Source organism: Myotis brandtii, unplaced genomic scaffold (genome assembly GCF_000412655.1).
Source record: "Myotis brandtii unplaced genomic scaffold, ASM41265v1 scaffold300, whole genome shotgun sequence".
Classification (NCBI taxonomy): Eukaryota; Metazoa; Chordata; class Mammalia; order Chiroptera; family Vespertilionidae; genus Myotis; species Myotis brandtii.
The window spans coordinates 3,481,608-3,508,419 of NW_005361459.1; the positions used below are offsets into that span (position 1 = coordinate 3,481,608).

At 40.8% G+C, this 26,812-nt stretch overlaps 1 protein-coding gene across 2 annotated transcripts in view; it reads right to left on the reverse strand.

Moving 5' to 3' along the window:
- F13A1 (coagulation factor XIII, A1 polypeptide) overlaps positions 1 to 26,812 on the reverse strand; it is a 195,154-nt gene that overhangs the window by 142,048 nt on the left and 26,294 nt on the right. For both annotated transcript variants that reach the window (XM_014542409.1, XM_005869651.2), the window contains one exon: positions 25,251 to 25,439. In XM_014542409.1, coding sequence (XP_014397895.1) covers positions 25,251 to 25,439 — 189 coding nt within the window. The remainder of the gene's footprint in view (positions 1 to 25,250; positions 25,440 to 26,812) is intronic.

A 26,812-nucleotide genomic window follows, 5' to 3' on the forward strand; every position in this document is an offset into this window, starting at 1 on the left:
TGAGAGAGAAACATCGATCAGCTGCCTCCTGCACACCTCCCACTGGGGATGTGCCCGCAACCATAATACATGCCCTTGACCAGAATCGAACCCGGGACCCTTCAGTCCGCAGGCCGATGCTCTATCCACTGAGCCAAACTGGTCAGGGCAATATTCCCATTTTGATTGTTGATCATGAAAATCCCTCCAATAGAGATAATGCTAAAATGCTTTTATCCCTGGAAAAGGCAGTATGTTTGCTTAAATTTGTTACTCTGTGATATGAAACCTTTTCTAAAAGCTGGTGTTAACAAGTGGGAGAGAACTGGACATTGTGAATAGGGAAACTTGCTCATAGAGGATGGTATAAAAATGTGGCCACTTGAAGTACAAAGGTTATCTACATCACAATTGTTTCTAGAGCAATCCCTCGCCCTTTTCCAGCATGAGTTTAAATGAGGCTCTGTTGTTCTATCAGTCCACTGAGGGTGAACCCTACTTGCAACTAGGGATATGGAGGAAAGTGATAGGATGTTGGTGTCACATGTCTAGTTTAGTGTCCTTTGATGGATTTCATGATTGTAACCAAACTGCATACCAGTTTTTTGTCCCTCCTCACTCCAACTAGCCATGCAACACGTTCAACTGGCAAAGGATGTTTCCACATATCTTGGGGTTCTGCCACCCGCAAGCGGGGCTCTGGAAGCCTAAGGCAGGTTTGGAAGGGGTGGGAAATACTTCAGACTGAAAGTAGGGATCACTGACCAGATGCAACAGCCAGCAGCTTTGGGGCCTGCTTGTTTCATGATCTTAGGCAGCCTCAGCAAACATGCCATAAGGAATTCTCTCTTACAAGAATTACATTTTATCAGCAAATGGCAATCTGTGGAGCCAAAGTTTCATTTGTGTATGTTTTACCCATCATGTAAGTAAACTGAGGCTTGTGGGTATTAAGAGAAAGATTTATTTAGTTAAAATCATGGAAGCTAATTTAAAAAACATTATCGTTAGCCAACAAGGATAAGATCAAAAGTTTGGTTGAATGTCTTCCAAACAAAACAGGCCTCTGATGAATTTTTCACTAAAACAGTTAATTCTTCTTAATGATTTAATGGCAACAACAAAAGGACAAATCATTGGCAGTTTTAACAAAATATGTGTCTGTCTTTTAAATACATTATACAGTGGAGCCTTGACTTACGAGTTTAATTAGTTCCGTGACGGAGCTCATAACTCAAATTACTAGTATGTCAAATCAAAAGTGAACGAGTGAGACACGTGATGCTGGGCTGATGTTGGGCTGATGTTGTGGCGTTCACTGTGACGTTCGCTGTGCCAACTAGCGGTGGGGTATCTGAAGCTGGCTCGTAACCCGAATTTTAGCTAGCAACTCAAAGCAAAAAATCGGCCGAGAGACGGCTCGTATCTCGAAAAACTCGTTAGTCGGGACACTCTTAAGTCAAGGCCTCACTGTATATGAATACAATAACATCAATTGTTAAATGAGTTTGCATTGCCAGAGATTAAACCAAATGCTGGTAAAGCAAAAACCAGCATGACATTAGGATGCAGTCCACTTGGTATCAGTCTGCATGTGGATATTGACAATACATGCTCAATAAACATTTATTTAAACCAGTATTTACTAGTGCTAACTATGAGCAAAGTAGTATCATTTAACCTTGAGGTGACAGGTGTAGATATAAGAGATGTATGTGATATACTTTCTGTGCTCAGTGAATTTACAATCAGACATCCAAGTTTGGTCTATAAGACAAGCTCGAAGACTACTGTCACGTGATAGTAACAGGCCAAAAGCAGTGATTGCTGGTGGAGTTAAGAACAACTTTAGCCTTAGCTGGTTTGGCTCAGTGGATAGAGCGTCAGCCTGCGGACTGAAGGGTCCTAGGTTTGATTCCAGTCAAGGGCACATGTCTGGGTTGCGAGCTCAATCCCCAGTGTGGGGTGTGCAGACGATCAATGATTCTCTCTCATCATTGATGTTTCTATCTCTAAGATAGAACCTGAAGAATGGGCAGAAAGAAGGACATACATATTGTATTTTATGAACTTATATATGTATGTTGATGTGTGGTTGTTCATTTGCTTATTATAGACTAGAGGCCCGATGCATGAAATTCATGCACTTGTGGGGGTCCCTCAGACCAGCCTGTGCCCTCTCACAGTCCAGGAGTCCTCGGGGGATGTCTGACTGATAGCTTAAGCCCACTCCCCCATCCTTAGCGCTGCCACGGAGGCAGGAGAGGCACCCGCCACCGCCACTGCACTCACCAGCCATGAGCCTGGCTTCTGGCTGAGCAGCACTCCCCCTGTGGGAGTGCACTGACCACCAGGGGGCAGTTCCTGCATTGAGCATCTGCTCCCTGGTGGTCAGTGTACATCATAGCAACCAGTCGTTCTACCGTTTGGTCGATTTGCATATTAGCCTTTTATTATATAGGATGTTCATAGTTGCTTCATGAGCTAATCACTACGTACATTTGAAAGCATCATGAAAAGAACTATATTCAAACCTGGTTTCCATAAGTGACAAACCTCAATTTCATAAGTGAATATGAAGACCTTGTTTAAACATAAGGATGTAAAGAGACCACATCCTAGGCTGGACCGTGAATCCTGACTAGGGACACCTTGTAGGAGAAGGTGACTGTTCATCATATCTCCCCAAGGTCTTGGCATATATTTCAATCTTCCCTTGTTCCCTCCAGTTACTTTTTACGTACTGATTTCCTAAAATTTTTTAAAATAAAGGTCATTGCTGAATACCTTATTTATAGACAGAAGAGGTCTAATTCTGCCTTCCATGAATGACACCCAAGTCCAGTCCTTTGGAAAATGGCACAGTTAGAGAATTTTGTCTGAAACCTCTGTCACTGCTCTTAAACTCCAAAGTTTAACTCAAGGCTTGAAGCACGTATTTTTAAGTTTCACATTACCTGCTGAGTGGCCAAATAATCCTTACTTTGGGACTTCCTCTAGGCCTGCCTTCCCCAGAAGCTTCTGGTCACCCAGCATCTCCACACTGCACCCCATAAAAACAGCCATTTGGCAACTCATTCTAAGGGAACTAGTCTCAGTTAACAGCTAATGACAAGAATCTACTAAATCCATTATTGCTAAAATTTTAATATCTGATAAGATGAACTGTACTTTCTCTCACATCCATATTTACCCCCTATAAAAAATAATTCCTTAATATCTTCCATGAATGACTATTATAGTTTAAATCCATTCATTGCATACAATTTGGAGAGGGATGTGGGCTCCCATTCAGTGGACCCTATGTCCTTCCAAAACCTTTCCAGATTCCAGGAAAGGTGTCAGGCCAAGAATGCTAGTAATAAGGATTAGAATTCTACTGATTCCTCCTTGAGGGAAGAAATTAGGTATGAGGAGCTCAATTAAGGTATCATTATACTTGGACAAGTCATTGTGATTATGTCTAATGTCAAAATAATGAATATTTGTTGTTTTAAGCCACTAAGATTGTGATCATTTGTTAGAGTAGCAATAGAAAACTAACCCACACACAAGGCACATTTTGGCATGTTGTGAAGATTCCCTACAAGTCATTTTGTGAATGCTGTTACTATAGATCAGTGATGGCGAACCTTTTGAGCTCGGTATGTCAGCATTTTGAAAAACCCTAACTTATCTTTGGTGCCATGTCACATATAGGAATTTTTTGATATTTGCAACCATAGTAAAACAAAGACTTATATTTTTGATATTTATCTTATATATTTAAATGCCATTTAACAAAGAAAAATCAACCAAAAAAAATAAGTTCGCGTGTCACCTCTGACACGCGTGTCATAGGTTCGCCATCACTGCTATAGATCTTACACTCATACTCACTCAAACCTCCTCAGGTATGAATTAAGAAAAACTTCAAGGATGAAAAATGTTATGAAGTTCAGGGTCTTGGTCAGGGGTCATCACAGGTATACCAAGGAGGCAAAAACAATGGTAAGGGAGATAAACCTAGGTTAGATTTGGCAATACAGAAAGGAGGTAAAAATAGCAATGAACATACCTCGAGCCCAGATATTGATTTCTAAATATCACTTTCTATTAAAAAGGAGCAGAGCTCCTTAGAGAAACTGTTTTCAGGACTGTGGTGGGAAAAACATAAAATGAGCCTGAAACATCTTTTTATGCCAAAAAAATAAGGAAATAAATATACTGACGCCAATTGGAAGAGTTTCCAACTGGCAAAATCTAGGACAATTTGAACATCAAATTATTTAACAGATTTAAGTAAGCCATTTAATTAAAGAGAAAATTATGAATTCTTGCTGATATCAATCTATTATTCTATCAATAAAAATTTGATGATGAATAACATAATCTCATAGTCTTAACGTACTTTCTTATAAATCACTTGTCAACTACAAAGGGAACAGAGAGTAATTCTTCAGTGCAGATCCTGACAGACATCGCTGTGTTGGGTTCTGTGATGTGCTACAAAGCATCCCTGAATAATGACAGACTTACACCAAGATGCTGGAAGTGATGTCAGAAGATGGTCCTCAGTGGGTCAGTCCTCTTTGGGAATTGCCTTAGCTAAGGTAAACTGCGTCATCCAAGACTCCACCTCATTCTAGAGGCATCTCACACCCTATGGATGAACACCATGGGGGTACAAAAGCCAGTCCTCTTGCTTCCACACAGGAGAATTCTGAAGAGCCATCCCAGCTCCATAGGCCCTTCTGTGGTCTTTGTTGGGACTTCATCATAGCTCAACTTCTCCGCTTGCCAATTTTGCTTTCTTCCACAGGGGTTTATCCTAAGAACACTCCTTAATCATCTTCTTGCATGCTCATTTCAAAGCCTATTTCCTGGGGAACCCAATTGCTATATTCATATAACCCCCAATATAATGGCATTTTGAGGTGGGGCTTTTGGAATGTGATTAGGTATTTAATGAGATTAGTGTCCTTACAACAAAACAGACTCCAGAAAGCTCCCTTACTCCTTCTGCCATGTGAGGACATAGTGAGAAGACAGCCATCTATGTCATCTATGAACCAGAAAATAGGTTCTCACCAGACACCAAATCTGTTGGCACCTTGATCTTAGATTTTCCAGCCTCCAGAACTGTGAGAAAGAAGTGTATTATTTTGTTGTTTACAGGCCACCTAGTATATCATATTCTGTTATAATAGCCCAAACAGAATAAGACACCAACCTGTAACACGGCTTGATCAAATGATCAAAGTTAACATCAGCAGTAATGAAACCTGTAAAAAATTATGTGTAACCAGATAGGATTCACTGAGAAGAACACAGCATCACTCTGCGTTATTACTGCCAAAGATACATAACCTGATTTTAATCATGAGGAAACAGAAAAACCCAAACTGAGGGGCATTCTGCCTTATAAAACTTCAAAGGTATCAAATAATGAAAGCCAAAATAAAAGACTATTAAACTGTCCCAAACTGAAAAAAAAAATTAAAGAGATGAGACATAACAACAAAATGCCACATGGATGCTGGACTGGATCCTCTTGCTATCAAGGACAGTATTGGAAGAACTTTTGAAACTCAAGTGGGGTCTGGAGATCAGATGATCATGTATATATAAAAGCCTAAGTGACCGAACGACTGAACGACCGGTCGCTATGACGTGCACTGACCGCCAGGGGGCAGACACTCAATGCAGGAGCTACCCCTGGGTGGTCAGTGCGCTCCCACAGCAGGAGTGCCACTCAGCTGATTGATGGGTGCTAGATGCAGGGCTCACAGCTGGCAAATGCCACTGTGGCGGCGCAAGCCTCTCCTGATCAGGACTGACTGGGCGTGAGCCCGGGGCAGGCACAGTGGGGCCAGGATGAGCGGGAGTGGCAGGCAGGAGTGGCAGGCAGCGTTGGACTGCTGGTTTCGGCCCAATGCCCCCAGGCCACGCCGAGGGACCCCACCCATGCACGAATCCTTGCACTGGGCTTCTAGTAACATATAAATGTTAATATCCTGATTTTGATGGTTATATAGGAGAGAGTCTTTGCACTAAAGTATTCAGGGATGATGGGACATCATGTTGATCTCTCTCTAATGATTCTGGCGGGGGCGGGGGGGGGGAGGAAAGTTCTTTGCACTGTTGTTGTAAATTTTCTGTAAAGTGGAGTTTGTTTCAAAATTGAAAAGCTTTCCAACAATAACATCAACAACAGAATAACATGTGTAGCCACTGTTTTGTATAATTATCTTGTACTAGAGGCCCAATGCACAAAAATTCATGCAAGAATAGGCTTTCCTTCCCCCGGTTGCTGGCACCTGCTTCCCTCTGGCACCTGGGACCTGGGCTTTGCTCTGGCTGCTGATGGCAGACGCCCAGGACCCAGGCTGCTTTGCTCTGGCCCTGGTTTCATCCGGAATGACACCCGGAAGGACATTCGGTCTAATTAGCATATTAGCCTTTTATTACCCTTTTATTATTATAGATTATTATTATAGATATTCATGTCCTCCCCCCCCTTTTTAAAGCTATCAATGATGTAGGTCTTTGGTGGGAGGAGGGAGGACATTCAATTCACAGCAATGTCTAATCTCTCTTCTCCATCCTCTGTCTCTTACCAAGGGCCTTCAGGTTGTCCTGCCCACACAGTACCTTAACCAAGTTTCTTAAGATGAGCAATATATTTTGAGCTCTCTCTCATTGGAATACCAATATCAATTCTTCAAAAGTATGTGCCTAAAGGTCTCTCCAATTGCTCTGTATTAGGCAACCTCCTATCTCAAAAAAAGGTCACTCCCCCTCAAGAAGCATCAGCACTGAAAGAATATAAGACTAACTGGTAAGAAGCAGGACGTCAATGAGGAGTGCAACCTGTTGCATAATAATGCAAATGCATCCAAAATCCAAGGCTGAGGTAATCATATGCCTTAGGGGGGACTTAGTAAATCATTGAAACAGGGGTGATTTAGCACCCACAAGACCAGGTTTACCATGCCATATAAATCTAGGGGAAAGGAGGAAGAGAGCAAATTTCTTTCTACTTTCTGAAGATGATTATCTTATACCAGTACATGTGCCCTAAGTAATCAAGACTGTGATTTTTTTTGAAATTTTATCTTGATGGTTATAAACACAAATGATTCTTTATGAATCATTTTTATTTTAAAAATCTGGCTAACACTCCACTCAAGTGACTTTGACATGTTTAAAGCAATTTGTTTCACAAACATGAAACTTAGAAAAGATTGAAATGATGGAAATGAAGTAATGGAGACAGCGTGTCATTTTCCATCACTTAGAAATTTGTTACACAAAATAAAGAAGTTGTTTGATGAAAAACGCCACCCTAGCTGTCTTCACTACTTCATGTCCATCATTTTAGTCATAGAATCATAAATTTTGTCTCTTTTTTTTATGAAAGTAATTGCTTCAGAATACCAAAGGCTCTTGTCTGTCCAGTGCAGTAGTTTTCCAGGGTACTTAACAGCATACATGTCAACCTAATTTTGAGACGTTGAACATCTAATGTGGCCTCTCTCTTTGGGAGCCAGTTATGAGGTTGAGAGAAAAAAATATTTTGCCTTTGTATTTTCCTAGTTAAGGAAACAGGACTAGAAATAATGTTAGTTCTTAGGATATACGTTCAAATGGAAAGCTTGATACTTGGAAGAGTTGATAGCATTATGTTGATGACTGCTTTATATATATGAAAAAAATCCTGCCCATGTGTTTCTCCTCAGGTAACACTACAGTATTGAGTGTTTCCCACACTTCATTTAGCTCTGGACTTCGGGAAGTATGAGGATGCTAAAATAAATACCATAGACTGGGTTGTTTAAATAGCAGACATTTACATCTCTCGGTTCTGGAGGCTGGGAAGTCCAAGATCAAGGTACTGGGTACTGGCAGACTTGCTTCCTGGTGAACCCTCTTCCTGCCTTTCAGATGACTTTTTTTTCTATGTCCTCTCTGGTTTCTCTTTTTCTTCTTAAAAGGATATGAATCCCTCAGTGGGACACCACCCCCTTGACTTCATCTAAACCTAATTACTCCCAAAGTCCCCACCTCTAAATACCATCGCATTGAAGGTTAGAGCTTCAACATATGACTTTGCTGGGAGGAGGGGAGGAACACAAATATTCACTTCAGAACAATGTCTCATCTCTCTTCCTCATCCTCTGTCTCTTACCAAGGCCTTCAGGTTGTCCTGTCCACAAAGTACCTTAACCAACTTTCTTATACCTAAACTCTCTCCTCAAGGAGGAATCAATAGAATTGAGGTCCAGATTACTGGTTATTCATAGTATTCCTGACATGATGCTGGGCAGGGATCTGGAAAGGTCTTGGAAGAATATGGAGTCCCCTGAATGGGAAGTGAAGACAGGAACCCACCCTCCTCTCCAAATCTTATGTGATTAATGGAATTCAACTATGACAGTTTAGCCATTTAAGATGTTAGGGAATTAATTTCATAAAGAGTAAATATGGAGGTGGGAGGAGTGAAATTAGTCTTATCAATTAAAATTTTAGTAAGAATGGATTCACTAGAATTTTGCCACTAGCAGTTAGCTGAAACCAGTTCCCCCTAGAAGGAGTTGCCAACACTGTGTTTATGGGGTACCGTGTGGAGATGTTTGGTGATCAGCTGCTTCCAGGGAAAGCAGGTCCAGAGGAAGTCCCAGCATAATGATTTCTGAGCAGGCAAGTGGTAGTGAAAAATTCTTGGTACATTTGGAAGGCTACTGACTCAGTTTCCTCATGTGCAAAAGGTGAATCACAATTATAACTACCTTCTATAGCTAGATCACACGCACAGAGAATGACTGTACCAGTAGACCTGGGTTTCCACACTGGTTGAGCCACACCCATGTGACTTTGACCCATTTATTCACCATTTGTTCCAAGTTTCTGTCAGTTCCTGCCCTTTCAAGACCTAGTCCTCTCCCAGGTGATCTTACTGAACATCCAGCTAATTCAAGGCTATCACCTTCACCTGAAACCCTGAGGGGTTATAGAGTCCTGTATCAATGTCCTGCACAGCCCCGCAAAGAGAGATGTGAAAAGAGGCTTAACTCTTGTATGGTAGAGTGCACAGGTAGCTGGCTTCTTGCTCAACCCCTCAGGTTTCTTTGCTCGTGTAGTGAGGAGGTGTAAAGAGCCTCCATTATGCCTTAGATGGCTTACTGGGGCAGCTTCCAGCTATGTGTCTGTTTACCCTTTCATGTGGCTGGATCTTCTTCCCTTTGTCTTGCCTTATCTTGAGTGAATATCTGTTTGACCTCACCTATTCTCAATGAACTCACCACCTCCATTGATTTGGAATTTCCAAAGCCAAACCAATACTATACCCCACTCAATCCAATGCCCTAGGCTCCTAATGTCTCCCCTTGCTGGCACAAATTTTCTGTGCCCTATTTAGACAGCTATACCCATTGTTAGTACCATGCAATAGCTCCCCTTTGGCCTCTACATTCCTCTAGATTTCTAGTAGCTTCCTCTTCAGCTTTGATTTGACAACAATATATGCAAGGTTTGCTAAGCTCCTGCTTATGCCTTTTTTTTTCTAGCATCCTATCTATTTAGCCCTTCCTTTTCTCTCAAAAAGTGTCCTGGTTTGGAGGATAAATTATAGCATTACCCTGGCTGTGACCGACTGAACTTCATCGTGACCTTGTGCACGAATATATTTGAACCTTTTACTGGATATGGATACTTTCTAGACCTGTAAATCAAGTGGGTGGTAAAAGTGATTGCTGTGATTCCTTTTAGCCCTAACAATTCTGATTCTGTGATTCTATAAAACACACCAAGCTTTGGATTGCTTTACCTTTAACAGAGAGCACATGCATACAGTAAAACATCTAGTGAGGCATGATTTTTTTGGAGCAACCAATCCTAATTACTCAGTGGACAACTGTGCCCAGGCAGTTTTCCTCCTCTTTTAGCTTCCTGTTTCTTCCTTGAATACAAACTCAGCCCTCAGCATCTTCATTCTACTTCCTTTTAACTCATGGTACCTTACTCTCCTTCATCTGTCCATGCCTGACTCCCCATGCTCTTTATCTTTTCTCAAAACAGACTCTTAGAATATCTTATTTTCTTAGGACACTGTTCTCTGCAGGATGTCAACTAGTTATTATGCAAAGCCAATTTCTGCAAATTTATAAATAGCAGCCAGTTGTATAGTATTATATATTCTCACAAAGCATTTTCACTTTGCAAAGGGAGGTTCAGAAGTATATATTAATTCAAAGGAGTAACTACTATGAAGGAATTCAACATGCTGTTGCTGGAACACCTTCCCTGTCTCTCCATCTGCTACAGATCTGGCAGGTGGCAATCCTATGTTCATCAACATAAGATTGGTGAACCTACTGTATAAATGAATGAATGGGATTGAAAATAAATCTTTTTATTATTACCCAGCTGTAGGGAGCAGCTATAGGGTTAAGCCTCGGACTGACCTGTTGGCAAAGCCACAAACAAGTCCCAGCTTAGAGGGCACAGCCCTCTTAGCATAATTAGGTTTGACCTTATGACTCTCCCTAGATCTTATCTGGGTAGCTAATGGGCTGTGGGAGGTGCAGCAAGTGCTGCCAAAACAAGTGAAACTCACAAGAACATTGTAACTATGGTGACCACTACCTTGTTTACCTCTGGCTATAAAATAAAGGCTCAGCTTGCCTTCTGGTTTTCTCTCTGTGGCCTTAGCCAGGCACAGGACATCCACCTAGACCAGGGGTGGGCAAACTTTTTGACTCGAGGGCCACAATGGATTCTTAAACTGGACCGGAGGGCCGGAACAAAAGCATGGATGGAGTGTTTGTGTGAACTAATATAAATTCAAAGTAAACATCATTACATAAAAGGGTACGGTCTTTTTTTTTTTAGTTTTATTCATTTCAAACGGGCCGGATCTGGCCCGCGGGCCGTAGTTTGCCCACGGCTGACCTAGACCCAGCTTATTCTCTTTGTCTGTCTTTTCTACATCCTTGGCCACCCCCACTCAGGCTCACTGAACCCTTGACTGAGCTAGCCTGGCACACCCATCTTATTGTTACTCTACATAAGCCTCCCCCATAAAAACCTTTAATTTTTAAAATACATATTTGCTTTCACAGTTTAAAGTATGAGAATCTGATCATCTCCAGATTAGCAGAAAAGTATGGATTATATATATGTCCCCTCTCTCCTCTTCCATAGGCATGTAAGTAAAGAAGGTGAATAAGTAAAGGGGGTGGATATCATTCAAGTCTCTCTTTACTCCCATGTGTACAGAGACCTATACCATTTATTGAACCCCTTTTAAAATGTTCTTGAAAAGTAATGGTAACTTAATTGCATTTGATCATGTTAATGAGATTCCGATTCCTGATAAAGGATAGTTTTTCATGGTCCATGTTTTAATCAGATATGAGGAAATGGATTGTTTAGGAAGGATAATGATTCCACTATGTGGAAACACCAGATGCCACAACTCACCTCTACACAAGCAGAAAAAACTGAGCTCTGAATTTCACTGACCCAAAGTGCAGTCACACAACAACCATGGGAGACTGATTCTATAAGTGAGCACTTCTCCAATGGGCCTGCCAGAATGGGCCTCGCACATCACTGCAAGTTCCTCAAAACTCTGGAGCCTTGAGAGTGAGTGCTGCCCCAAACCCAGGGCCTTTAGAACATCTGGCCGGGCCTCCTGAAAGCTGAGGAAACACTTGTGAATAGATACAAAAGTTTCTATACCAACCTACTGAAGGTAACACCTGTAAGTTTCCTAACTAATGAATAAATAATAAAACATTCATGCATAGGACAGTGTTTATGTGTGTACAAGAGAGAGAACAGGAGAGAGTGAGAGCAGGAGAGAAATAAACAGAGATGGAGAATAAAAAAATTATAAGAAAGGGTAGAAAACAACAGAAGGGCTGAGATGTTGAGAAGAAAGAAAGGGTGAAAAGGATAGCATAAAGGAGGTAGAGCTATTTATAGCTTATTTTATGCTTCTCTAGTACCTGTCTGGCTCTGACTGCTGTAATGAAGGTTATTCCTCCTTAAGGAATACTATAAGGATTTAGCTTTCTTATACAGTTGTAATATTCAAAATAAGGCTGGTAATTGGGTCATCTTATTAGTAAGCAACTATCACCAGGAGTTCCAAGAGCTTTCCAGTTAGTGCCTCATCAATCCTCACAGCACACTCATGGCGTAATGAGAGGGCACGGATTATGAATAATTAGTCCACTTTTATTATTTCTTCAGTGGGTTTTAATTTTGCTTGGACGCCATCTCTCTTTTCACAGATTGGAGACTTAGAGCAAGATATAAAAATGGGGACATTAGTTTTCATTAAACAATTTCCCCCCATCTTTTCTACCCCTAACATCACATCTTGCAAGAATTTCTTAGAATTTATATGGAAAAGGCAGGGAATACCTACATTGTATAATCCTAGACTTCAGATCATGAGTGTCCAGTAGAGGACAGTATCAAATATGTGGGTGCTAATTAGCCACTGTTATGAATTCTCATAAGTGTAAGACACAAGCAAGAAGATAGAAGCAGAGAGAGGAGTTAAGATGAAGGCAAATTAGGGAGGTAAAAAAGAAAGGGGAGGAAGAAGGGGGAAGTCAGGCATCTGTGTGGGAATTCTCCATGGTCCTTTACAAGTGCTCCACACACTGCACTTGATGTTATGAAACACATTGGCCACTCTATTACCCTAAGGACACTGAGCTTTGCTTAGAAACTCGAGCTCTGCAGGATGAGATGTGGGTCACAAGGCAGGGGTGAGGGGGCTCCCTGTAGGTCTCTGGCACTAGAATACGGATGCCAATCCCTCCTACACTGACACTAAAAAAAAAATCTCTGTCACTTTAGCTAGAACTGTGGGCAAAGAATTCCTGGCACAACTTGGCCTGTGGGTTGTCAGAGTTGACTGATTTGGCTGTCAGCATGAAGACACTGGATATTTTCGTTTGTACATTTGGTGATTGTTATCTTTGCCTGGTACCAGAGAGAGAAAACAGAAAGCAATGGCCTCCTATTTACCTTTCTGACAATGTTTTCTCATTTAGTGCTAGTCTTTCATTGGAGAACTTCATCCAGCACCACTGGTGCTGACTATAAAGTCTAAGGGGTCACCATAGGGCGAGGGGTGGGAATCTTCTCTCTCACCTCTATGGTTTCAGACCCAGAGTGGGGTGGGCATTACTGAGTGGATACTTAATAATGGAGAAGTTGATCCCATAGAAAACTGCTTGAAGAGTCACATGTATCCAGAGTCAGGTTAGGCTAGTGCCTCAGCAAAAGTCTCCATTTATAGGTGACAGTCAGGGACATTAGACAGAATTTACAAATTAATCCACTGAACAATCTACTTATATAAAAACCCTGGGTGTAACATCACGGACAGAACCGCGACCAACCGGAAGGAAGTCAGTCCTGCATGGGTCATCTTGGAAACGGCTGCACCCTCCCCCAGCTGTTTCCTGGAGTGGGAGGTTTCAGGCAGGAACCCACCCTCAGAGCGGAGCATCAACCGGAAGGTCAGTCCTGCATGGGTCATCTTGGAAACGGCTGCACCCTCCCCCAGCTGTTTCCTGGAGTGGGAGGTTTCAGGCAGGAAGAACCCCTTGGAGCAGAGTGTGGAAGTACTGAGTCCTGGGTTGCCTTGCCAAGGGCTGTGCCCTCCCTGAGCTGTTTCCCCCGAGGCCTGAGGGAAGAACCCACCCTCAGAGCGCCAGGAGCGCCCAGCAGCAATCAGTCCTGGGTTGCTGAGGCGGAGGCCACAGCGTAGTAGAACTCAGGGTCTGGCCCAACAGGGGGCATGGCCGGCCTTCAAACCAGACCCTGACAGTATGGAGGAGGCAGCCCCATTCCTCACTGAATCCACTGTTGGATAGCTTGCTGTCAGTGGCCTGCCAGCCAGGAACCCCATTCACCTGCACCCGGACCCTGACAGGAGGGAGGAGGGAGACACCATTCATCCAATGGAAATAAAATGGAACTTGCAACTCTGTGACAGGGATGGGCTCACAGTCTACTTTCCGTCCATTCGGGAGGAGGGGGGTACTTTTATGCTCCACCAATGAGTTCTACCTACTGCGTCGCTCTCTATTGTTTGCCTGGATCTCCAAAATGCTAACACAACAAGCTGGGAAGTAAAATAGCGAATGAACTGTTTTGTGTCATTTCATGATGAGACATGCCTTGCAGTGGGTAAGGATTGGCAATGTGGGGAGTGAGGACCTGAGGTGGGCAGGTGGATCAGGAACCATTTACTGCTCGCCACAGTGGGAAGGAAATGAGAAATCAGTGTTCCCAAGAGCAAGTTGAGAAGAAATCAGCTACTAGATGTCACATGAGAGTAGGCAAGACATAGAGGAAGACAGTCTAGTAAGGAAGTCGGTGGTTAAGAAGCAAGAAGACATTGGGGATCAAGGATCCACAAAGATTGATAAGTAAAAGGACAAGTAAGCCATGTCAAGACTGACATCACTAATTAGAATGTCAGTTGGTTAGAGCTCAGCCTTTACTTCCTGCCATTCTCTACAAGTTTAGGAATTATAGGGGATGGGTGCTAATAAAACTCAGTGTTCACTTAGCACTGTACTCTCCCCCAGCTTGGGCAGGATTCAAGATGGCAGACAGCCTTCATTGGGAAAGGGGACTTGGGTGGCTTTATTCCTCCTCTTCTTGCTCACTTCTGTGTTTGCTGTCTCTTCTATTCTCTTCGATATTGCTGTGGGAAAGGGGGAACGAGGGAAGAGAATAGGCTCATTTTGACCTAAGCTGGATGGTTTCATGCCCTTTATCTGGCAGCCTATGAAAAGGTAGACCTGGAAGATGATTTCATTGGTGACTTCTGTGGGCTCCTGGAGAGTTCTGTTCTTCTGATGACCCAACAAGATAGATATTCTAAGTCAGGGGTCCTGAAACTTTTTAAACAGGGGGCCAGTTCACTGTCCCTCAGACCGTTGGAGGGCTGGACTATAGTTTAAAAAAACAAACTATGAACAAATTCCTATGCACACTGCACATATCTTATTTTGAAGTAAAAAAACAAAACGGGAACAAATACAATATTTGTATTTGCATGTGGCCCACGGGCCGTAGTTTGAGGACCCCTACTCTATCCACTGAGCCAAACTGGTTAGGATAATTAATTCCCTTTTAATGTGCACGAATTTCGTGCACCGGGCTACTAGTGTAACAATAATCTAAAAAGTAAAAACATAGATCTTTTAAGACTCCACTTAAAACTCCTCCATAAAAGCTCCTATTTGTTTGTAGTATAAGATCTATGTGTCTTATCTGGGTGTACAAGACCACCAATAGGTTTCCAAGTGCTTTTTCTCCACTGAACTTCACCTTTTTTCTATAATATATACTTTTTCCATTCAGATGGGTCAACTCTTACCCATCCTTTGAGACCCAGCTCATAGAGACTCCTCCTACTAGCCTCACAATGTCTCTCTCCAAGGTGCTTTCCAAGTATTTTGTCTAAGAGGCTGGCATTGAACCCAACTGCTACTGTTCAGGCTGAACCATCCAGACTCTTTGAGGCCAGAGGATAAACATTTATGTATTCCTATTCTAATCCCAATACAGTGCTGTGCACATGAAAGGTGTTCAATAACACATTCAGGAGGAAAGTAAATTGGTTTTATCATAAAATAAGCCAAATAAAAACCTGGAAAATCTATAATAATAAAAGTGTAATATGCAAATCAACCAACCAAACAGCAGAACGACCCTCTGGACGACCTTCCCGATGATCATGCTATGACACCCACTGGCGCCAGGCCAGCCAAAGTGGGTGCAATACGATTGGTTGGGAGCCTGGCCATCGCCCCATGGTTGCCCTGCAGAGGGAGGCCCAGGCCACTGGCCAGCAATGTTGTGGTGGGTAGCCTGGCCTCTCTCTGTGGGGGCGATCCATCATGGAGCCCCAGCTGGGTGGGCAGGGCCTACCTCTTTGGGGTGATCGATTGTGAGGCTCCCAGACTGTGAGAGGGCACAGGCAGAGCTGAGGGATACCCCCTGACCAGAGTGTATGAATTTCATACACCAGGCCTCTAGTAAATATATAAATATAAAAAAGTAAAGTAATCATTTTTGAAAACAAAAGTTACTTGATATGAGTGCCAGATTTATAGAGTTATTTTAATGTTGGCACACAATCTTAAGTGTCAGAAGGAAGAAATAGATATTACATTAAGTTACCATAACTTATAGACTACAAATCCATTCAGGTTCCATCACCCACCCTCCTTCGTATTCTACAGAATAAAGGTAATTTGCAACTGTAGTTAGGCATTTTCTAGAGTGAGTTCTACATTTTACTAAAGGGTGTTATAAAATAGAAATATGGTAGAGTGGTGTTTATAATATAGCGATTTGGGGAAATGTTAAGCTAGAGAAGATTCTTTTTTTTTCTTCTTCTTTTTACTCTCTGCCTCCTCTGAGGTCTTAATATACTAATGTGTATTGGGATTGGGACTCTGAGAAGGGGCATGAAACACAGAAATATTGAAAAGTGTTTGTCCACAGAACTTATTTTAAGGAGCATCTCACATATCAGACGTTCATGCCCTAACTCTAGGAAACACTGCCCTAGTTTCTCAGATGCTATTATTAGTCACTTCAAGAGGCACTTAAACATGAGCCCACTGCCAAAACACACAGAAGCAAACATTTAAAAGACAGCCTATATAAATGTTGCTTCAAAATAATGACACAGGTAGCCTATTCTCATCAAAACACAGCATAATATAGCGGAACGAGCATAGGCTAAATGTTTCTTCATATCTTACCAGCTGCATGATTTGGGGCAAAATTTCTCAGCAGAAAAAATGTGCTATGTCCTTGAAAATCACAAATGGCAATTTTAACTGGACTTTCTGAATCGAAAACCCATAGAGACATGTACTCTTAAAGGACTTGGGTGATGCCCTTGGGTATAGAAAATGGTCCCTTGCCCTTGTAAGCTCTTGCAGCATCTGCTCTCTTCCTATATGTTTGAGAAACTTGAGGTCACCAGGCATGATGATCAGTTTCCTGTCTCTACCTAATATAGCCACACTGCCCCTTACTCTTTACCAACACCTCCTAGGACAAGGGCTTCTTCTTCCTTGTCAGTCCCTCATCTCTGCCACTTCACTCTGTGCTTCTACTTCCTCCAGCATTCTCCTCAGCTACTCAATGTTTCTCCTGAACCTTCAAGATTCTTCCTCTACTGGCTCCTTTCCCTCTGACTACATACACGTTCAGGTATCTCTGATCCTAAAACAAGCGCTCAAGCTAAAGCATCCCTCCCTTTTTTCATGTCCTCTAAAAAGATTAACCCACGTTTGCTATGTCCATTTGTTCACATCTCATTTATTTTCAGACCATTAAAATTTGGTTTCTCCTCAAGTAGCCAGTGTCTCCCTGACTGTTGAATCCAGTGGAAAGTTCCTCACTGAATCTCCTTGAGTATCAGATAAAGCTGGTCACTCTTTGGATTTAGTGATACTGCCCTCCCCTGATGTCTCTCCTATTTATCTGATTGTGGTTTTTGTCTCTTTCAGGGGCTCAGGCTCCTGGACTGACGTTTTAAAAGTTGTTTTTTCCTAGTGCCAGAGCCCATTTCTCACTTGATTTACTTTTTTGGAATGATCTTGCCCACCTTTCTGTGTATGATATTCACATTTTCACATATCCAACCCAAACCTCTTTCCTAAGCTTCAGACTTATCTATGCAACCATCTATTGGACAAACTTACCTGGAAATCCCTCAAGTCTCTCAAATTTCAGCAGGCTCAAGTAGAGTCACGTTTATACATTCCACTGTTTTATTGGTGGAGGTCCTATGCATTGTGGTTAGGTGAGAATGCCTGAGTTCAAATGGCAGCTTCAGCACTTTCTAGGTGTAACTTTGGGTAAACTTAACCACGTCAACCCTAATCTCATCTGATGAAAAGGGAGATAATCAGAGTCCTGTGCCCAGAGGGGTGCTTAAAGAATTAAATGAGTACCCAGGGTCAGTGAGTAAGTTATCAATGGGAGCCACTACCATCATCGTTCCTCACACTCAATGTTTTTCTTCCGAATTCCCTACAATCTTTCTTCCATTTGGAAGAAACTATTGTCATAGTCACACAAACCAGCCACTTTCTTCCCTCTCACTCAATGCAGACTACAATCCTGTAGATTGTGCTTCCTAAATATTTCTCACATCCAGCCCCTCCTCCCCATCTCTAGTACTACTGCCGTCATCCAGGCTCTCGTCCTCACTCCTTTTAGGACATCCTCTTCAGTCTTGAACTCTACCTGAGAATGGTCAAGTCACTCCCATCCTAAGACCCACCAGAATCTGCTTCTCTAGCCAGTTTTCAATAAATGCTATTCAAGTAATAAGTGAAATAAAAACATTGAAGTGTTGAGGATATTTCAGTGCTCTAAGGGGTTAATAATGCAGGACATGTGCAATTGACATGGTCCTGTAAGTGCTTGGGCACATGACAACTGCCCTCATGAACTGCATACCTCAGTATGCAAATACGTAAGGGCTGCACTTGCTGACTCACAGGACGGCAAAGCTGGAAGGCACTTCGGGCACACACCACTGGTGTCTGCTGGCAACCACGCTCTGCCTGTCCCTCTTCTCTAAAGAGACTGGAAAAATGAAATGCTTCTCTTACAAATCAGGGTAGCAAATGAGACATGAATGGCGTGCTGACAGCTTCTGGGAACGCTACTGTTCTGACAAGAGGAGCAGGCTTTGCTGATGTCATCCTTCCCTTCTTCTTTCTGCAGGACAAAAACATGAAGCCTGGAGCTGTGGGTTAAAAGAACCTCCCAGGTGCTGGCCTTGACTCCCTTGGGCTCTTGTGATTAGACTCCAGGGTGAAAGAAACTTGCTCATGGACGGTGTCATTAACTTTAGAGGGCTCACTGGGTAGGGGGGGCATCTACTATTTTGAGGGGGAGAGCTGGGAAGAAGTACAGTTGAGCATTCTTTCCTTACAATGACCCTCTCTCAACAGGGCATCAAAAGAAATAGGGAGCCATGTTAAAGTAATAGCAATTTACACCACTAGCTGTTCCTAAATTTTCACAGCTCCACATACAGGTTAACAAAACCTATCATTAACACTCTGCCCCATGCCTTTCACAATTTGCCAGGGCTGCAGGCTCAGAACTGGAGAGACAAAAGACCCCACAGACTACTAGCATATTTTTCATCCACACCTACCTCCTCAAATTCATTAACAACTCTCATCTACCTCACACAGATGGCTGTGCTCTGCCTGCAACTAATGAATGCAGTTCTCAAAGCCCTAGGGCCACCCGCAGCACATGCTCCCTGCCCACCTTCCTTGATCAGAGAACCCAGCACACAGTGGGTTTATCTGGGACCATCTGAGGGGGGCAATTAAACATTTAAAAAAGAGAAACAAACTTGATTTGAAGGCAGAATCGCTTATAAATAAATCCCATGATCTAGGTTCTGAGGACACCAACATAGAGAAACCGCAGTGCACTAACACAAGGCAACTCATCTAACCTAAAGTCACAGGGAAAGAAAAATACAATAACAACAAACTGACTGTGAACTGAAAATAACTAAGTGTAAAGTTATTTTTTCTTTATTTTTAATATAATAATGAATTGCTCTATGGCATAGTTATTTTCTTTAAGAGTAGTGCCTATATTGATCTTTGTTGATACATCTAATCTTGCTATGTAAACTCTAATAGAAATATTTGAAGAGATTCTCTTGTGTCTTTTATTTTTTGCACAGTATTATCTTTTCTGTTTTTTTGAAGTCACTGTTTTCACATTCTAGGTTTCCTGAAATTGGGGCACTCCTACATATACAAACATTTACACTTAATTTCATTTTTAGTTCATATTCGATACGTGTCTCTTCTCATTACAACAGTTACTTTTAAAATCGAGTTTCCATTGCTTTATTCAATCCTACTGAAATAAGTTCTGCATTTTAAGAGAATTACTTCTGAGCCGCAGGGAGTGTCCAACACTGTTCTCTTTTTCGGTCTTAGCCCTGTCGAAGCCGAGAAGCCTGAGGCTGTGCGGCCCCCTGAATGATGTGAGATGCAGAAAAGACTGATTGGGATAAAACCTCCCTCACTTGTCCTTAAGGCCTTTAGGAATGTGCTTGATTCTCATCCACTAAATAGCAGACTGTGGAATCTTGTCATTTTCCTTTCTTGTTTCCATAATAAATTTGGAAATAAAAAATTCTCAGATACAAGCAGGTCCTCAGATAATAACATTTTGTTATAACATCCAAGAGAAAAATCAATTCCCAGCCAGAGCCACTGTCTATGGAGGGTGCACATTCCCCTTATGTCTGTGTGGGTTTTCTCCAAGGACTCTGGTTTCCCTGCAAGTAGATGGGTGAGTCTATGTTGTTCCAGCCTGAGCGTGCACACGTGTGTGTGTGTGTGTGTGTGTGTGTGTGTGTGCGGGTGTGTATGTGTGTGTGTGCCCTGCCATGCCTGTCCAGGGTGGCCCCACCTCATGCCCTGAGCTGCCAGGATAGGCTCTGGGCAACCATGATCCTGAACTGGAATCAGTGGGTTGGAAAATAATGCTCTTACATGTTTTTATTCATCTTACTTAAATGTATGTATAGTTCACATTTATTTCAATGTTTAATATTAGAAGTCCTTTGGGTCTTTATTTAGAAGTTTGGTAATTTTTTTATGACTAGAAATATGCCATAGGAACTTAACTCTTGTTTATATCAATTAGCCTGTGGTAAAAATTGGTTTCATTATACATCATTTTGCTTAAAATGGCAATTTCCAATAATCTATTGATGACGTTCAGTGAGACTTACTGTAATAATGCCTGTAATTGGCTACCCATATTGGACTACAGCTTACCTCTGAAAGTAAATTTTATGGTCTCTAAGAGGGATTTAAAACACATGTTAGGTTTTTAAATATATAAATAATATGTAAATTTTTATCTCAAAGACAAATTTGCTATGCTTCCCTTCCCCCACCTTTTACTAAAGGAACACAAGTAATAGCATGCCTTTTGTAGAAACAGGACTTTGGATGCCCCTGTGGTGGGTGCTGCGGTGCAGGCCCTGCCTCCGTGCAGGATGGAGACATCATGGCCCTGATGCTGAGAGTTGGTGGCTCACAGCTCTCGCTGAGCTGCTTTGGAGGTTTGCCCTCAGCCATGGTCAGCCAACGAGGGTCATGATCCTCTTTCTGCAGGTAGCTTGTGGCCAATGTCCAGTCCATGCTAGAGTAGAAAGGCCCACATCCTTGCCTCAAGACTGAACAGTGCTGGAGATCCAGTCCAGGCCTAGGACTCAGCATGCGGTCCATGGAGGCCTCTGTTGATGGTAGTTCAACTCCTCCCTCTGGCCAACACCGACTTCCTCAGAGATGCCGATCCTGAGAGCACTCCCCATAAGCTTTCTCCACACACACTGCCTTCTCGGGGTTCATTTCCTGAGAACCCAATCTGAGACCCTCAGCGTCTCAGTCTTCCTAAGACTTTCACTATTATATTGTTTGTCTGAATGCTCAGTGGGAGAAGGTCTCAGGCCTCAGACAGGCCAATGCAGGGGCAAAGCTTCCTGCCCTGTTCTCAATGCCCAAATTGTTTGGCTAAAGACAGAGATAAAAATTACTGTGAAGTTGGAGCAAAACTGTGGACAGAATTTCAATTGGGTATTTCTTGACATTCATGAAATGATCGTCCCATTATAAATGTGTCAAGGGCATTTTAATCAAATCTAGTCCGAACAACCATGTGCACAAACACACAAAAAAGACAGATAGATAAACTTAGGGAAAGAAATAAAATAAACTTTCATCAGATTTTAAAATATTGTTTAAAATACTAGCTGTGAACTCCTTTATCAACTAAAGTACCCATTATTAAAAAATATTAACAATAACGGTCTGTCCCCTAAGTGTAATTAGATTGTGGTTATTTCATTTTCCCTAACGCAGGGACAGGAATTTAGTTTTCCCTCTCTGCCTCCACAACTGGGATGACGAGCAATTCTGTGCAGAACCCAAGCATCACACTGATGCTGTTTATTCAGACTCAGGATTCTCTTTTGTCCTCTCCCACTTCTACTCTGGCTTCAACCAATTTTCCCACATTAATACACATATATGCACTGGAAATGCAAATAAGCATAAACCACATCACTCAAGTAGTAAGGATCACATTTTTTCCCCTAGGAATGGGTTTTCAGTTTTAATTGAATTATTTTTCATTGCTTTACATACACTCCCACACAGATCAATAATTTTCCACAGATGCCTTAAAATAATCATTGCATTCTTGCTTCTTTTTATCACTTTCTTGCTTGGCTCCCCTTTCTTTTGCTTCCTCTGTTTTGGCTACACCCCCACCAAGGAACCCAGTCCAACTCATGTGTGTGCTTCATATTCATTTCTGCACTCAATACTATACAGATCTAGTCACACACACAGTTACCCACACATGTAGAAGATCTTATGCTCACTCTTCTATATTTTGTTTTCTCGCTCACTACCTCTCTCGGAGTTCTCTGGCATAGATCTCATTTATTCTTTTTTAAAAAATGGTAATCCATTATGTGAATAGATCACAATATTTTTAACCATTTACCTATTGAAAGACATTTATTTTTATGTGTTTTTTTTGTCACTATAAACAATGTGGCAGTAAATAATGTTTACCTTTATAAACTGCATTTTTAATATGTCTGATATAGGTTCCTCAGACTGAAATTGCTGGGTTAAAGGGCATATATTTTAGTCTTAATAGATATGGAAAATTGCTTTCTAAAAAGGTTATGAAATTGTACATTATATTGGTAATGTATGCTTTTCTCTTCATACATACTAGCAGGTATTACAGATATTATACCCTTTTCTAAAATTTTGCCAGTCTGATAGAAATTTCTTTGATTTGCTTTCCCTCTGTACTAATGAATTTGAGCACATTTTAATATGATTATAGGCCATTTGGATTTTTTTCTTTTGTGAAATGTACCTTCATATATTTTACATATTTTTCTATTGCTTGTCTTTATATTGGCAATTTATAAGAGCTTTTTGGTATCTATGTTACCCTTCATCTCTAATTTATGTTTTGAATATTCTTCCAGATCTCTGTTCTATTGACCTTATTTTTGGTATTTTTGGTCATGTATTTATATTTTGGTTACATATATGGTCACTTGTGGTATTAGGGTATGTATTTAATAAATATACATATGCATATATATTACATGTTACATACTAGTATATTAAATATACATTCATATGTATACTAAAATGTCAAAATACAAAATTCTAGTTATTTCTTCATCAGTTAATTTATTAAAAGAGCAATAAACAAAACACAAAATATACACATACTTTTCTTACTCCCTTAAACAACTATATTAAGTAATCGTATATACTGAAGTCTATTTCTGGATCCTCTGTTCTACTAAATAATTTTTTATTATATGCCCTTATAGCTGCTTCTGATAGAAAATGCTATTTCCTTATTATTTCTTTTTTTAATTTCCATGGTTATTGTCAGGTAATTATTTTTTTTAAAGTAACTGTTATTTTATCCAGCCCAAAACAAACAAAAAACCCACCCTTCCAGCCCGGCCAGCATGACTCAGTGGTTGAGCATTGACCTATGAACCATGAGGTCACAGTTCAATTCTCAGTCAGGGCACATGTCCGGGTTGTGGGCTCAATCCTCAGTGAGGGGCATTACAGAAGGCAGCCGATCAATGATTCTCCCTCATCATTGATGTTTCTATCTCTTTCTCCATCTCCCTTCCTCTCTGAAATTAGGAAAAAAAATATTTAAAAAAAACACCCTTCCATTGGGACTCTAATTGGAAATGAATTAAATTTTTACTTTAATCTTGGGAGATCATTTTAAAAAATATATTGAGACTTCACATCCAAGAACATATTCACCTTTTTATTGTTTTCTCATGTCTTTTATTAAGATTTTATAGATGCTTTACATAGGTTTTGTTTTATAATTTTTTCTACATTTCATGACTTTATTTATATTTACTAGTATGCATGGAATATTTTTTTTTTATTTCTAGGTCCTTAGTGGTAGAGAAATGCTACTGCCTTCTATCTAGACATATTTCAAAGTTTTATTAGTTCTGTGCTTTTTTCCTTTAATCTGTTGGGTTTTCTACATGTACAAGCATTGCATTAATAAAGTATACTTTTTTCTTATTTTCTAGTGTTTACAGTATATATTTCTCAAATTTTGTTCATTAGCTAACACCTTTAAAGCAATGCTTTTAAAAAAAGAAATTATGATGGCAGGCATCTCTAATTTCTGATCATTATTAAAATTATTAAGTTTTAATTTAATATACCAAAAGTTGTTGGTTTGGGGTAAATAATCTTTAGTATAATTGAGGAGATTTCTTCTATTTTGCTATATTTAAAGATTTTTTTTAAAACTACTGTTGAATTTAATCATTTAGTTTTTACTGACTATTTATTTGATTGCCTGATTTTTCTTTTCATTGACTTCTGTATAGGATTATATAGACAGATTTCCTGATATTGAGCCATCCTTGCTTTTTTGTGCATGTGTTTACTTGCTACTCTTTTAAATTCCTAGAGAAATATTTACCAAATGTGTCAAATGTTAACAGCTATAATTTAATAAAGGGTTCCATGACCAAATTAATTAGAGAAACACTGAATCAAACAGTTAAATGGTACTTCTCAGAACCATTACAGCTAATGTGCATTGTCAACTTACAAGAAGAGATTAGGGTACAAAGTGTTTAGTGAACTTTATTTGACCATCTACTTTTCATGGACCATTTCCTGGTGCTCTGTTAAGCAGAACAAACTTTTGGAAATGCTTAAATGGAGATTGTATGCTAAGATTTGCAAATATTTCAGCATATGAGACCAATTAAATCATGAGGGCAGAGGATAAATTAAAAGTCGCAAGTATAGGATGCCAAAATCATTTGGGAAAAATTAATTTAACTAACATTTATGCCAATTATACTCACTTTTACTTATACCCAGAGTTTTGCCTGGGTAGGCCCTAATTATTGATGTTTGGCATTGTACAGACCCATCTTAAAGCATATGGTCTATAGGGGCTGAATACACTTTCAGCTTCAGCCAACTGTTAAAGTATGATTCTAAAAAGTAATGCAACTGAACCTGTTCCCACCCTATATTTTGTGACTCATAGTATCATAACCAACATGACATGATGACGCAGATGGACTATCATGACTACGGCTTGCACATGGCACTCACCAATGACATATTCCACCCTGAAGAGATCTTTTCTGGGGTTGTATGGACGATTGAATTCGATCTGGATGTAGAAAGATTGTCCTCTACGCACAATTAGCTTGTTGTTGTTATACTTGTCAGTGTGGTGATCCACTTTGTTGGTGTCCCATGGCTCCTTGAACAGGTGAACAGTCGTAACATGAAGGTAGTCTATGCACAAAAAGAAAAAAAAGGGGAAACCATTTTGTAACTTTATTTAGATGTAAACCTCAAAGACAAGATAATTTTTACTGAAGCAGGAAGGTCTATTAGGTAAAACTCTATTCAGAGGGCTGGTAGGTTTGAGAGTCAGTGTCTTGTGACATTTTTGCTTTCAAAGAGGATTTTTAAAAAGCTTTTTCACACTCTGATCTCATTCCAGACCATACAGCATTGGCTTTGAGACAAATAGAGCGGTGTTGACAGTGCCTATTGTATAGGTCTAGATACAGAGAAACCAGTACTGAAGTCAAAGTCTTCACATTCCCTGGTTTTCCTTATGTCAGGTCCTTCTCATGGTGACTACCACCACACTGTGTCACTAACTAAAGATAAGCAGGGAGTAGCCACCTCAATTTTCTTATCTTTAAAAAGGGAGGAATCAAATCTGACAAAGCCTGTAAAAATGTTCTAAGGACAAAGTTGAGTATTAACCCCAAATTATTTTCTTATTTCAAGAAGGTCAAATAGCCCTCCTTTTGTAATTCTTAAAGTAGATCTTGTCCTTCAAAGTGAGGAAAGAAAGGGAACAGGTGTGGAGAAAAGATACTAACATTTCTATGAAAAATGCTTCCACTTTATAATTGCTTCCACTTTGCACATACAGAAACAAGGCTTACATTTCCCTAGCTACTAATCAACCAATCTGGAAGCAAACCCTGGTCTGATGCCCAAATCTACAGATTTCTTAGTGTTGAGAGTATAACTGTCAGTAATACCTTTAATCTGAGACATGATAGCACTGGATAAAGATTACATATCCTCCTGCCTTTGCCTATTCCCTCTGCAAATGATCACTGAATGTGAAGCTAACTACAACTATAGTTTAGAAAGTCTAGTCTAGAGACAGATTTTTGTCTGTGCATTTGCAGTTCTAATGGGGCCCTGGGGAAAGAAGGCTGGGTAGGGAAGGCAATGGCCTCTTGCCTTCCTTCCCTTTCCCTGACTCGGACTGCTCAATGGTTTGCTCTCACAGCTGTGAACACAGTGTACATGGAATGCACAGCTGCTAAGCGTGTGCTGGGGCATCACTCTGTAAGCCTCCAATGACCTCCTTTGCTTTTACACAGGAATCTGTGTAGGGCACCTGGTTTTCTCCACTCTCACTTTTTTTCTCATTGGGGAAACCAAGAAATTGGGCTCATTAAGATACTCTCCAGTTCTAAAGTCGAGGAGTTTCTGAAACACAATTAATTCAAAATTCAGGCAATCCTAATTTTGAATCTCAGCTATCATAATACAGACAATCCTTGGGTTATGTCAGACTTGACGTACATTGTTTCGTGGTTACGTCACCATCTCCCATTTCCTTATTTATATATACA